Genomic DNA, 12,463 nt, shown 5'->3' with positions numbered 1-12,463 from the left:
AACAACCCTTTGGCGCTTGTTATTTCAGAAGAATAAAAATCAAAAGGGCTTAGCTACATTCCTCAACCATCCACATAAAAAGCAAAGGTTTCCATATGGAAAACCCTAATGTTGATTCCATTTGTCATCGTTGATAAAATTCTAGCATTTATGGGGCCACATCCTACTTCTAAATCACACCTAGAAAGAGTTCAAGAATTCTTCACTTGTTTTGCTTTAGCTATTCCTTCTGCGTTTGAACAACGTGTTGTTGACTTGAAGTTCATGGATCGTTCTGCAAGAGTCTTTCAATCAGCTCCTACTCCTGGAAACAAAGACTATTTGGCATAACTCGACAAAGTGCAGGGCCAAAAAAAGAGCAATGGAAAAATCTAAACATTTTCGATGTAATCCAACTATCGAGAAATGTTCACAGGGTTAACTTTTACATTTTACATGCGTCGATCTTATTTTAGGAAGGTTCAACCAACACTTTTCATCTCCCTTAAAGGATGATGACGTCGACTTTGTTCGACGTAGCTGCCATAAATGGCTTTTCACGTGAAACTTTCGACCCTTCTTTGCCAACTTATATTGAATTCAACTTCGAGAATGTTGACTTAACACAATATATTCTCGACCATCATGACAAAAATAATCCAGAAGTCTTCAACATAGAACATGTTATTTTCTTAACCCTTTGGCTCTCCTACTACTTGTTCTGCTCAGGTTCTTTGCAGGTGGCAAAAGAGTTCATCAATTTAGCAATAGCTCTGTGGTTTAAGAAGCCCTCCTCGAAAGCCATAAAGGGTAACTTGGGTTTTAATCAAATTGAAGACGACACTCATAAAAAGGAATAACGCACTCGTCGTAGCGAATACAGATCCGTTTACCCGTCAATATGAGAAACCTCTTAATCAAAAGATGGGCCCACCTCTATGCGAGCATTGTCCACTATTTTTGAATGACCATATATGGAGACGGTCCCTACTATCTTAGAATAAACCCAAGGATAAAGTCACCAATCAAAAAGCTAGACTAAGGTAAGTCGTCCCCGTTTGATCATGTCATCCCATGGTCACATCAAAGAAAATTCCGATCAGAAGTTGGATTGATATTCCTAAAGAGAATATGTTTCCTAATTTTTTCCTTAGTAGGTTAAAGGCGAGTAGCGGCAGCGAAATTAAAAAAAGTAATGGGACTTTATCTCATTTTGAGAAACAATTTCCGCCTTCAACTCCTCATGATAAAAAACAAAACATGTTAAGCGCACAACGACCTCTAGGAAATTTAAAGTGTATGAGTTTCCTTCATCATTCATGTCAGAAGGACTGAAAAGGCCACGTCCACTCTCAACGGAACCTCCCTCATTCCCAAAACTATCACTAAGAACACGAAAATTGGGAATGAGACCTTTAACTTCCAGCGGTTTTACACTTGGAATATCGGGGTTCCCATAAACACTCGATATGGGATAACTACCCCCACCATCCCCATTCAAAGGCATACCCCCAAAGTCATCCATGAAAAAATATAAAAAAAGAAGAAGGGCGACGAAGAAATGATATTTAAGAAAAGGAAGTTGAGCGGAGTAAACTATTTGAATATGAAAAAGTAACAACATAAAAACTCAAGCAGGAGGAGAAACAACTGGAAGCAAAGAGATATCGCCCAAGGGTAATGCAGAAGAAAACACTAAAGTAGAAGCAGGGAGAAGAAGGAAACTGAAAAATTTAAATAAATCTAAAAGAAGGTTTATATAAAGAGAGGGAAACATTACAAAATTGTGGGGGGTGACATCAAAATAATGATCCAACGACTCAAAATGTCTCCTCGAGATAGCAAATACACTCAAGTGCACTTGAATGGTCTAGGCATACATGTCACTCCCTAGAGTGATCACCTAGTGTCACACATGAGTTAATCAGTGAAATGTTTCAATGATTAGACAAATATTTATTAAAATGTTCCAAAACACCTCTTCACTGCCCAACACGATAAGGAACGTGTAACTTTGCCCGACCCGATTTGAAGACTAACTATGCCTCTTAACTTAGCAAGTCTGGGGGAAACTAATTTGGGCCGGATCAAGTCCCCAAAACAAGATTCAGAAGGCTTAATTCTTGATTTGTTTTTAAAATAACCTTGTTTTTTCTAGAAAAATACCAAAATAACCATGTTTTCCGACTATTTTCCAAAATACTCATGTTTCAAACAAACAAAAAATCATTTGTATAGTTCAAGTTAGTAGAATTGGCGCTTGTATTAGACATTTTAGAAGGCATGCTAGGCAAATTGGTGCACCTCCAACGGACCAAGCCAGTCCATTTTTTTTAAATATGATTTAAATTAAATAATATTAGTATTTAATCAATTTTTATTAATTAATTGTTTTAATTACAATTAACATTTTAAAAAAAATACAAAGTGTAGGCGCCAGATGAATTAGCCTCCTCTTTGAAGATCATAATGTAGGCGCAAATCGAATTGACTTGCCTTATTAAAGGTGTCAATTATATTGCCTTGACCTATTGGAAGCGTCAATTCACCTAACATGCCTTCTAAAATGTCTAATGCGAGCGCCAATTCAATTGGCTTGAGCTTTGCAGATTAATTTCTTTATTTAAAACATGAATATTTTGGAAAATAGTGGAGAAACATGATTATTTTGGTATTTTTCTTGAAAAACATGGTTATGTTAACAAATACTCCTTTTTCACCTTATAAATACCTCTCTTTCGTGTCAAAGTAGGTATGACACATTCATTTTTCAAGATTCCACTTCACCTTTAAATTTTTTAATAATTAACTTGAGTGTTAAAGTGTTAATCTTACTTATTTATCCATTTTTTATCTACCACTTCTTCTTTGCCAAAAATGCAAGCGTCGATATCAGCATCTAGATCAAAATCTCTCATTTTCTGTTCTAAAACGAAATATCAACTATTGAATTTGGAGCGAGATAGAAGCTAAAAACTAAAAAATCATTCATTCTCATATAAGAGGCATGTACAAAAATCGCATATAATAATTTTAAGATCACATGAAATTTTCGTACTTAAGTGGAAACATTTGACAAAATAGAGATATAGATTTAAAAATTATAGAAAAGTTCTTTGAGTAAAAAAAATGAAATTAATAGAAAAAAATCACAAATAAAGCAAAGTAGTAGGCCATAGGAAAAAACAAAAAGGAAATTGTAAAACGTGTCGAAAATTGACATTCATGGTTACGATGAAGCATTACTTTTAGCATTTTGTTTCCAACTTCATCTTAAACAATCTTAAACAAGAAAACAAAACATGAAAAAAAATCTACAAACCTTCTTCTTCTTCTTCTTGTTCTCATTACATGGTCCTTCACGGACACCATTACTCATAATCTGAAAATGAAAATGGGTCGTCGCTATAACGACTCAGATTTCGGCAAATTCACGCTTCTCGTTTTCTTTCTCATAGGCGCAGTTTCATGTTCCGCGGTATACGTTTTCCTTACATTGGTCTTTAGGGCGAACACTGCGTCGGTGGTAACAATGCAGGTTGAAAAGAGTGATTTTGAGGATTTGTTGAGTGAGGAAGAAGGAAAATGTTGTGGAGGGGTTGAGCATTTGGAGCTGTGGGGTGAAGCGGTGAGATGGGGGAATGATTTTAGGGTGAATTCTTCGGAGGATTGTTGTAGGGCTTGTAAGAATCTGTGTAGGGGTGATGGGCAACGTTGTTTGTGTAATTCTTGGGTTTTTTGTGGGGATAGAGATGCTTGTGGACCTAGATTTGGTGAGGTATTGTTGCAATTCTATCATTTTTTTCAATTTTAGGTTACCACTACTTGATAATTTCTGATTCTGGATTGTGGTTTATGATAATGATAATTTGTGTAGCTCTGACACCTCCGAAAACAGGTGTGTCGGTATCAGACACGTGCACCGACAGTTGTGATTATGTTGAATTTATTTATATTTTCAAATTATTACTGGTGTCGTCGTGTCGGGGTCATGTTCGGGGTGTCGGTGCTTTAAAGATGATAATTACCTTTGTGTTTCTTTTCTTGAGGTCCTTAATTTAATTGGGAAAATTTCTATTCAATATTAGAAAAATTTGTATTGTTTACACTGGAAATCAATCATAATGGTTAGATAGTATAAAATGTTCAACTTTCATTATAATGGTTTCTAAAGTCAGTGTCACACATACGTTATTTATTGTGATTTGTTGATAGTGTAGAGTGTGTTAAAATTAAACTAAAATGTGAATGTTGTGTTTCTGTTATTTGCCCTTCCGTATTTAGTTATCAAACAACAACCATTTAGTGCAATTTTTTTTGGTATGTAGACGAAGCCGCGAATCCTAGCTCAATTGGCAGAAGCCAATATTGCTAGGTTGGATGCCATCATCAGGGTTTGAATCCCGATACTCATGGTTGTATGCGTGAGTTTTTAGTGGTTATTATCACTTTAGTGCATTTAGCAGAGTAGTCAATGGCGGCCAATAGCGGTGCTATCCCGCTATAGCTGAGTGGAGGCCGACCGCTATGGGAAGAGCCTTAGCGGTGCATAACACTACAGCAGCCACTATAGAGTAAATAGCGGGATAGCGGAGCATAGTGGTTCTCGGCCTGGAGCAGTTTTTGGCTTGTATCTTTTTTCCCTCTAAAAAACTGAATTTACCCCTTAAATTTACAATGTTTTAAGGATAATTTTGGGTTTTTCAATCAAATTTGAGTTTAGATTCAAGCTTATCCTTCCTTCATAGTGGTTTATGCACTTCAAGAGTCATGTGTGCTTTGATTTTTTAATATTTTATTAGTTGAGATATTTGGTTGATTTTACATTAAATATGTTTATAATTATTATATGTAATTTGTCCAAAAATGATCAAATAGAGCTGTCATTCCGCTATACACTATCCTGTTATTCCACTCAGGGGTCGGCCCCGTTTCGCGCAGTTATCCGGGAATGACTATTCTGGCATTTAGGCTAACTTGATTAGTTAGTTGATTAATTATGATAAATAAACATGGGTTTATTTGTTGATTATTTTTTGTTTTATATAAAAGAAAGTTCAATTACAGGATTTAGAGAACTTTTGACTGACTAGTGACTGCTTTTTGTAGTGAATTATATGAAACAACTTTATGTTGGTAAACTGTCACTGCTTTGTGTAGTTTGTTTTATTATTGCTTTAAATGTACAATTGTATAAGGCTTGAAAATTCCTATCTCTTAGGCATCTAATTTATATGCACTTTAGTACTTTACCTGGTGTTATATCACTACCTACTTTCATTGCAGTGTTGGCTAAAACAACAAAAAGACGCTTTAAACCCCGATCGAGTAAATTCGGCCCCAAGAGATAATGTTATGTGGACTTCTGGATTTGTCTTTAATAAGGGAGAGGTAAGAAAATATTGTTACTGTGATTATTTCTCTCAGACATGTACTGAAAACACCTATTTGAGATATGTATCTGTCTCAACAATGTTTTCAGCATCCAACTTTATGATTTAATCACTTCATTCTGAGTTTTTTCATGATATTGAAAAACCGTCGATAAGTGTATTTAATTTGTATGCAATGCTTTATGTTCATGATAATGCACTCAAAGTATATTCTCATTATACTTTGGTTCTGTCACTGTGTACTTCTTTTTGCTATTTGATTTGTACATGTGTATTTTTTGTTTCTCTAATTCTTTGAACCGTATATTTATCTTTTTCATTGTATGTTTGTACTTTCAGGGTGTTGTTGGCTTGGAAACCGACTATGGAATTCTTCGTATACAAGTAAGTATTTCTCTCCATATCGGTATATTCTTTGTCTATATTCTCATCACTCACTTTATGTGTTATTTTGTATTCAAAATGCTGGATATGTATTGTATTCAATTTTATCTATTTTATTACTAGAGTTAAACATGAATATCGTTTCCTAAACCTTTTATGAACTTTCATTGCAACAGCTTTTGCCAGAATGCGCTCCACAATCTGTTTCCTACATTCTTGAACTGTTGGCATTGTCACATTGTATTGGTTGCCAGTTTTATCGTGCTGAAAGCCGGGGACGTTTTTGGGATGCAAAAGGAAACCACATAAAAAAGGTAAGTTTCATCATGTGAATAGAGTTTATGCAGTTAAGTATCTAACGTTCTAGGTTAATATTTTGAATTCTAACGATGATGTAGGCTAGATTTGGACCTCCTTTTGCACTAATTCAAGGAACATTGGAATCCCACGAGTTTATGTTCAAGGATGTTCCAAAAGAACACTGTCCTGCCATAAAAAGAGGATCGGTGGCATGGGTCGGTTCTGGTCCAGAGTTCTTCATCAGCCTTGCTAATCACAAAGAATGGAGAAATCCGTATACTGTGTTTGGCTATGTTCTATCTGAAGACTTGCAAATTTTAGAGAAAATTTCCCGACTTCCAACTAAATCAGATGTTTGGAGTGACATTCCTGTCTCTATCTTAGAAAACCCGGTTTCGATACGGTTTCGAAAAATAACAACATGAGCCATGAGATGCAGAATCTGTTAGATTTATTCATTGTTCCACTTGTTGTTTCAACTACTCTTGTATGTGATTTTGAGGATTTTTCTTATTTTTCTTTCTTTCTTTTCCTTTGAAGAAACTGATATAGATGTAAAAGAAAAAAAATGCATAGAGGAAGTGAAAGTAGGTTCAAACTTCAAACATACCAGAAGCACATGAGTTACAAAATTAGTGGTTTTTTCTTGATTTATTTGTTAAAATGTACAGATTAAGTTGGAGATGAAGTATAAAATGGACTTTACTCAGACACTTTCTTTCTTGCACTCTTTATTTATTTAGTGAAATTCATGTAGGTCTCATTATTTTATGTGAGATCCATTTTTAAAATGGTTGAGTGCATGAATGCTAAGTCAGTAAAAGTGAAAAAGTTGAGAAAAGAGTGCTAGAGAAAATTTATTAACATTTCTCATCAAGAGAATGTATGCTCAATTCAGAAGATTGGTCGGTTTGTTCTTTATATAAAATAATTTGAGGCAATTAACTTTGGATATAAGACAATATGTTGGCTCTCTCCCTCTCTCTTAACCATGCTTGATGAAAGATATGGCGACATAGGATACAAGACACTATTTTGGATTGAACAAAGAAGTTGCAAGGGAAAACTAATGTATAGTAAATATATGTTCATAATAAGTGGCAGTTCTTTTTGTTTGTTTTTTTACTATAATATTTTAGGAAAATGCTTAATGTTTAGAAAACATCTAAACAAGAAAGACAAGAATAGATCTCAACCATTTAATATCACAACTACCCCATGATCCTTATTAAAAAGAAAATTAAATTAAAAATAAATTAAAAAATATCCACTAAATTAATGACACATGTACATTCTTTGTGTTTCTTATTCAAATTTTTTCGTACTAAATATCATTACTCAATATTTTACTATAATATGTTTCAATGCTCTTCGGACCAAGAAGTAAATCATAGGAGATTTTGTGTCTGTTTGTTTTGGTTATTTTTTATAAATAATATTTATAATGTATCATGGTTTTGTGTAAAAGAAGTTCCAATTTTTTTTATATAAAACATTTGAATAAAAATTTGATTTGAATATTTATTTCTAAAATATTGTTTTAGATATTACATTATTTTATTAAAAAAAAATTGGATATCAGAATTTTAAAAAATTAAATTTTGAAGCTATTTCTAATAGCTTTTCATAACAAAATAATTTTGAGATACAAGTTTTAAATTTTTTTAAAATAATTTTTCATAAAAATCATTTTTGAGTCATTCTTTCAAGCATTGAAGGTATAATGTAACCTTGTTATGGTGCTCCACATTTGATTTATGCTATGGGCTACTGCATACTTGCATACTGTTAGCTGTCATGAGACACATTCCACGCTAATATGACAAGGGATATCTATAACCACCTCTCATGTATAAAGCATTCCATGTGAAATTTGATGTATTATCTAAACTATAATTCACATTACTTTTCATTCTTTTACCAACTTAGACATTAAAATGTTGACAATGACATTGAATATCAACCCTACACAATCGCACTAGAGATATGCTACACTACCTCCAAATTATACTTCATTTTCACTAAACATTTTTATAAAAGAATAATATAATTTCAATACTACTAAAATTAAATTTTAGCAATAGCATCACATATTTTTATGATTAAAGTTTTAATTTTATTTAAATAGTTAATGAGCCACATACATTTAATATAAATATATAAATATGCATTGTAATTTGAACTTGTGCAGACGCAATCTTTATATCTATTTCTTGTAGTTTAATTTTGTCACTCGATAAAATATAAAATTCTGCTTATAGAAATTAAAAACGATATTTATTTTAAAATAAATAAGTTTTAGAAAATATGATATTTAATTTGGAACAACAGTATTTTTCCCCACCACTAATAGTAACACTTTTTATATCAATTATGAAAAAGGAAACACCACCTCACCTTTTATTTATCGATGAAAGAAACCAAACCTCTATTGCCACCACACCACTTTCCAATTAAAAAAAAGTAGTAGTAGTTACTAAAAAATGAGAAACCAAAATTCACCCACCATACCATAACCCCAACCAAACCAAGAAAATCACATGTCACCCACTTAGCACCGTGGGTAACTTTTTTTTAATTCTAACAAACACATTACTCTAGACTATAGCCAAAGTCCCACAAAACATGTATCTAATTTTGATGATCACGATCATGATGATAATAACAACAACCAAAGTCAGAGGTGTGGACCTCTCCACCCCTCCGCGCACGTTAGCCCTTACTTCCCTCTCACCTAAGCGGTGGTGGCCTCCTCATCCACCCACGTCACTTTTCCTGCCGCACCACCCTCTTTAACCCAACCCATCCACCCACCATGTCACCCTTTTTTTCTCCCGATATATTCCCCTCTCTCCCTCCTCCTCCACCATCACCACAACCCTAAATTTCCATTCTCTCCTCCTTTGCTATCTTACGCCACAACCATGGCTGCTACTTCTTCACCCACCGATTCAAACCCTCCCTCCGCCGTTCCTCTCCCTCTTTCCCTACCTGCCCCACCACCACCTACCACCTCCCGTCGTCTTCCTCCTCCCTGCTGGACACCGGAGGAAACCTCTGCCCTAATCGACGCTTACCGTGACAAATGGTACTCTCTCGGCCGAACAAATCTCAAAGCCATCCACTGGCAGGAAGTCGCCGACGCTGTCACCGCTCGTTGCCCTAACGCTTCGCCGACGAACAAAACCGCCGTTCAGTGCCGTCACAAAATGGAGAAACTGAGGAAACGTTACCGATCTGAGATTCAACGAATCAGATCTCTCCCGATTCCGAAATCTCGTTCGTCTTCTTCTTGGGCTCATTTCAAATCCATGGATTCCATGGAAAAAGGTCCTTCTCCTCCTTCTCCACCTTCTCCACTTTCTCCACCACCAAAGCTAGAAAATCATAACCATAACTATAACCATCTCAACCACCGTGAAACCCTAGTTGATAACGATGATCTCGACGATGACGATCTTTACGAGGAACTCAGAAGCGGTGCCGGAAACACCAGAAATCTTGATAAATTCTACCGGAATGGATCTGCCGGCGGTGGATTCCGGATCCGGATCCCAACCGGTGTGAGTGTTGCGCAACCTGGATCTAAATTCTACGGTGGACACCAACAGAAAATGAACATGAACATGAATATTAACCAATCAGAATCAGGTTCTCGCGGTGGTTATATCAACGGCGGAACAAGGCTTGTTAAGGAGAAGATTGGGTTGGGGAAGAGAGAAAGAGAGAGAGAGGTGGAGAGAGAAAGAGATCCTATTGGTGAAATGGTGAATGCTATTAAGTTTTTGAGAGATGGGTTTGTGAGGATGGAACAGATGAAGATGGAGATGGCTAGAGAGATTGAAACGATGCGAATGGAGATGGAGATGAAGCGAACTGAGATGATTCTTGAGTCTCAGCAGAGGATTGTTGAAGCCTTTGCGAAAGCGGTTTCGGAGAAGAACAAGAAGAGGAAACTGCATAAGGGTAATAGTAACAGCAACAACAACAACATAGCTTCGCCTTCGGAATCGTAGATAAATCTATAATTGATGATGATGAAAATAAAGGTTGGAGCTTTTTCTATTCTGTGTTTGCATTTGCAGCCTCATCAGATGAAATCATGCTTTTTTTTTGTTCACTAGTTTAGATTTTGTTTTAGGTAGGTTGATATAATGATGTACTTGCTATATTCGTATGTCGACCACTCTTTTTTATTTTGATTATGGTAAAATTTGGAACTTGATTATAGTTATAGATTAATGCATTGTTGGGTGAGTGTAGTAGTTTTTTTTTTTTTTTAAAGTTTGAGTATCTTTTTCTAGTGTTGCTGCCTTGTATTTAAGTTATTATATGATATCTCTTGATGGAATCATGAATTTATGTCCTTAATTTAGTATGTCTATGTTCTGTTATTGTGTTTTGATGCTGACCATTGTTGTGTTTTGATGCTGACCATTATTGTCATGTGTATTTCAAGGGAATCTATGAATGTTTCATTGTAGAACTAGAAACCATAGTTAACTTTTGAAACATGAAAGGACATTGAAAATGAAGTCTCTGAATCTCTGTTATGTTGATGTTTCTGTTGTTTTTAGGAGCTTATGCCCTTTTTGTTGTTTATAGATAGGATTCAAGAATGATGGCATGTGTTTTTGGAAGTGTGGTTTAGGTAGTATTCACAGAACACAATATGTTCTGTCAGTTTAGTACTTGACTTGGTTATCTCACTTTGGTTGAAGGACTTGGTTATCTCACTTTGGTTGAAGAATGAATTTGAATTATGTTAATGTTTCGGGTTTTGTATATCTAGAGTCGATTCTAAATGAAACGTAGATTTGTGGACATAGATTTCATTCCATTGATTGTGTATTTTTTTATAATTTGATGGAACGGAGTTGATCGAATTAGTTTATTCTATTGCTTACACTTAAAATTGGGTGGCATGAAAGTTAAAAGATTTGGATGAAGTATGTTTGAAAGGTTTTCATCATGTTCTGCTCTATCTATTATTATTTGCAAACCTAAACAATAGTATCTCATCATTTAACATTCTACTCCATCTCATACCACTAATTCAAACATATTCTAATGAAAGTTGAAGGATTTGGAAGAAATATGTTGGAATGAATTCTATCATGTTTCATTCTGCTTATCTATTATTTGCAAATTTAAACAATAAAATCTTGTTATTTACCATTTTACTCCATATCACACCACTAATTCAAACATATCCTAAATCTAAATACAAATTTGATAATTTTTTAATATCTTAATATCGTTTGTTTGTGAGAAAAAAACCCTGGAAGAAAATTCATGATAATGCAAATCAACAACTCATCTATATACTCATTTCAAACTTCAAAAGTGCCCATAAAGAACTGTCAACAAACCATCTATATACTCATTTGAAACTTCAATAGCGTCCATAAAAAACTGTCAAAACAAAGAAAAGAGAGAAAATATGTATAGTACATCACTATTATGTTTTAATCACCATCATATGACATGATCAGTTTCATCCTTCTAAAACTTCAGACAAACCATCAAAACTCACATCAACTACTCACTCTTGGTTTCCTTTTAGATACGAATCTCCAGCTCAAGTAAACCATTATCATTGTCACTATCCCACAAACAAGAGAAAGATTAGCCCCTAAAGTTGCAAACCAAATCAGAGGCAACTTAAATGATCCACAAGCAACATTATCTTTGTTCATTGTGTTTATGGTAGTTACTCTTCAAATATATGGTAATAACAAAATGTTAGTGTCATATTTTGATAAAAAAATATAGAAATTTTCTTAAGATTCAATCTCTGTGAGGATCTGTGGGGATGAGGATGGGTACATATCCCACCGTTGCGGAGATTGGGGATGAGAATGGATAATAAATTGAAAGGTGGAGCGGGGAGCGGGGAAGCATCCTCCGAATATTCTCTGCCTCGTTGACATCCCTAGAAGCAGAGTTATTCACATGCGTTTCCTTCTGGAATTCCCCCACTCTTCTTGCCATTTTCTAATTCAGGAAAGATGCATTTGAAGATGAAAAAATAAGGGTTTTGAAAATTAAAATAGTCAATTTGAATGTTCAGATTTAAGTTACCTTTTGGACAAATAATTCACCAATAAAGTAGTTATTTGAATTACACTAATTTGATAATGTTCCATAAAGACGGTTCTCTGAATCTGCATTATAATTTATAACATTTCATTAATTCTCTCCCTTTCACATTTCCATATTCTAAGTTAGATAGAGGAAGTTTGTTTTTTTTTTTTTTTTTAAGAAAGTATATTTTTCAAAGAGTATATTATTCTATTGTCTTTTTTGTGTTTTATTTTGTGGATGAATGCAACGTTTGAAATCAAAAATAAAGAATACAAAAATAAAATATTATTCTAATTGAATTTTTCTACTTGATTAAGGAA

General features: G+C 34.4%; 2 protein-coding genes across 2 annotated transcripts; both read left to right on the top strand.

The window, feature by feature from the left end:
• The first annotated feature begins 3,243 nt into the window (after window positions 1-3,243).
• Window positions 3,244-6,743, top strand: LOC131609747 (uncharacterized). Its single transcript, XM_058881536.1, has 5 exons — window positions 3,244-3,757; window positions 5,266-5,370; window positions 5,712-5,756; window positions 5,933-6,070; window positions 6,155-6,743. Exons 1-5 carry the CDS (start codon window positions 3,368-3,370, stop codon window positions 6,479-6,481), a joined length of 1,005 nt encoding a protein of 334 aa, XP_058737519.1. The 5' UTR covers window positions 3,244-3,367; the 3' UTR covers window positions 6,482-6,743.
• A 1,825-nt stretch (window positions 6,744-8,568) lies between these two features.
• On the top strand, window positions 8,569-10,450 carry LOC131609746 (trihelix transcription factor ENAP1-like). Its single transcript, XM_058881535.1, has one exon. The coding sequence runs from the start codon at window positions 8,981-8,983 to the stop codon at window positions 10,070-10,072; it is 1,092 nt and encodes a 363-aa protein (XP_058737518.1). The 5' UTR covers window positions 8,569-8,980; the 3' UTR covers window positions 10,073-10,450.
• Window positions 10,451-12,463: the final 2,013 nt, after the last annotated feature.

This window comes from Vicia villosa, linkage group LG6, assembly GCF_029867415.1.
Source record: "Vicia villosa cultivar HV-30 ecotype Madison, WI linkage group LG6, Vvil1.0, whole genome shotgun sequence".
Classification (NCBI taxonomy): domain Eukaryota; kingdom Viridiplantae; phylum Streptophyta; class Magnoliopsida; order Fabales; family Fabaceae; genus Vicia; species Vicia villosa.
Note: the sequence above shows the minus strand (reverse complement) of the source record. Positions and strands in the feature narration are given on the sequence as shown.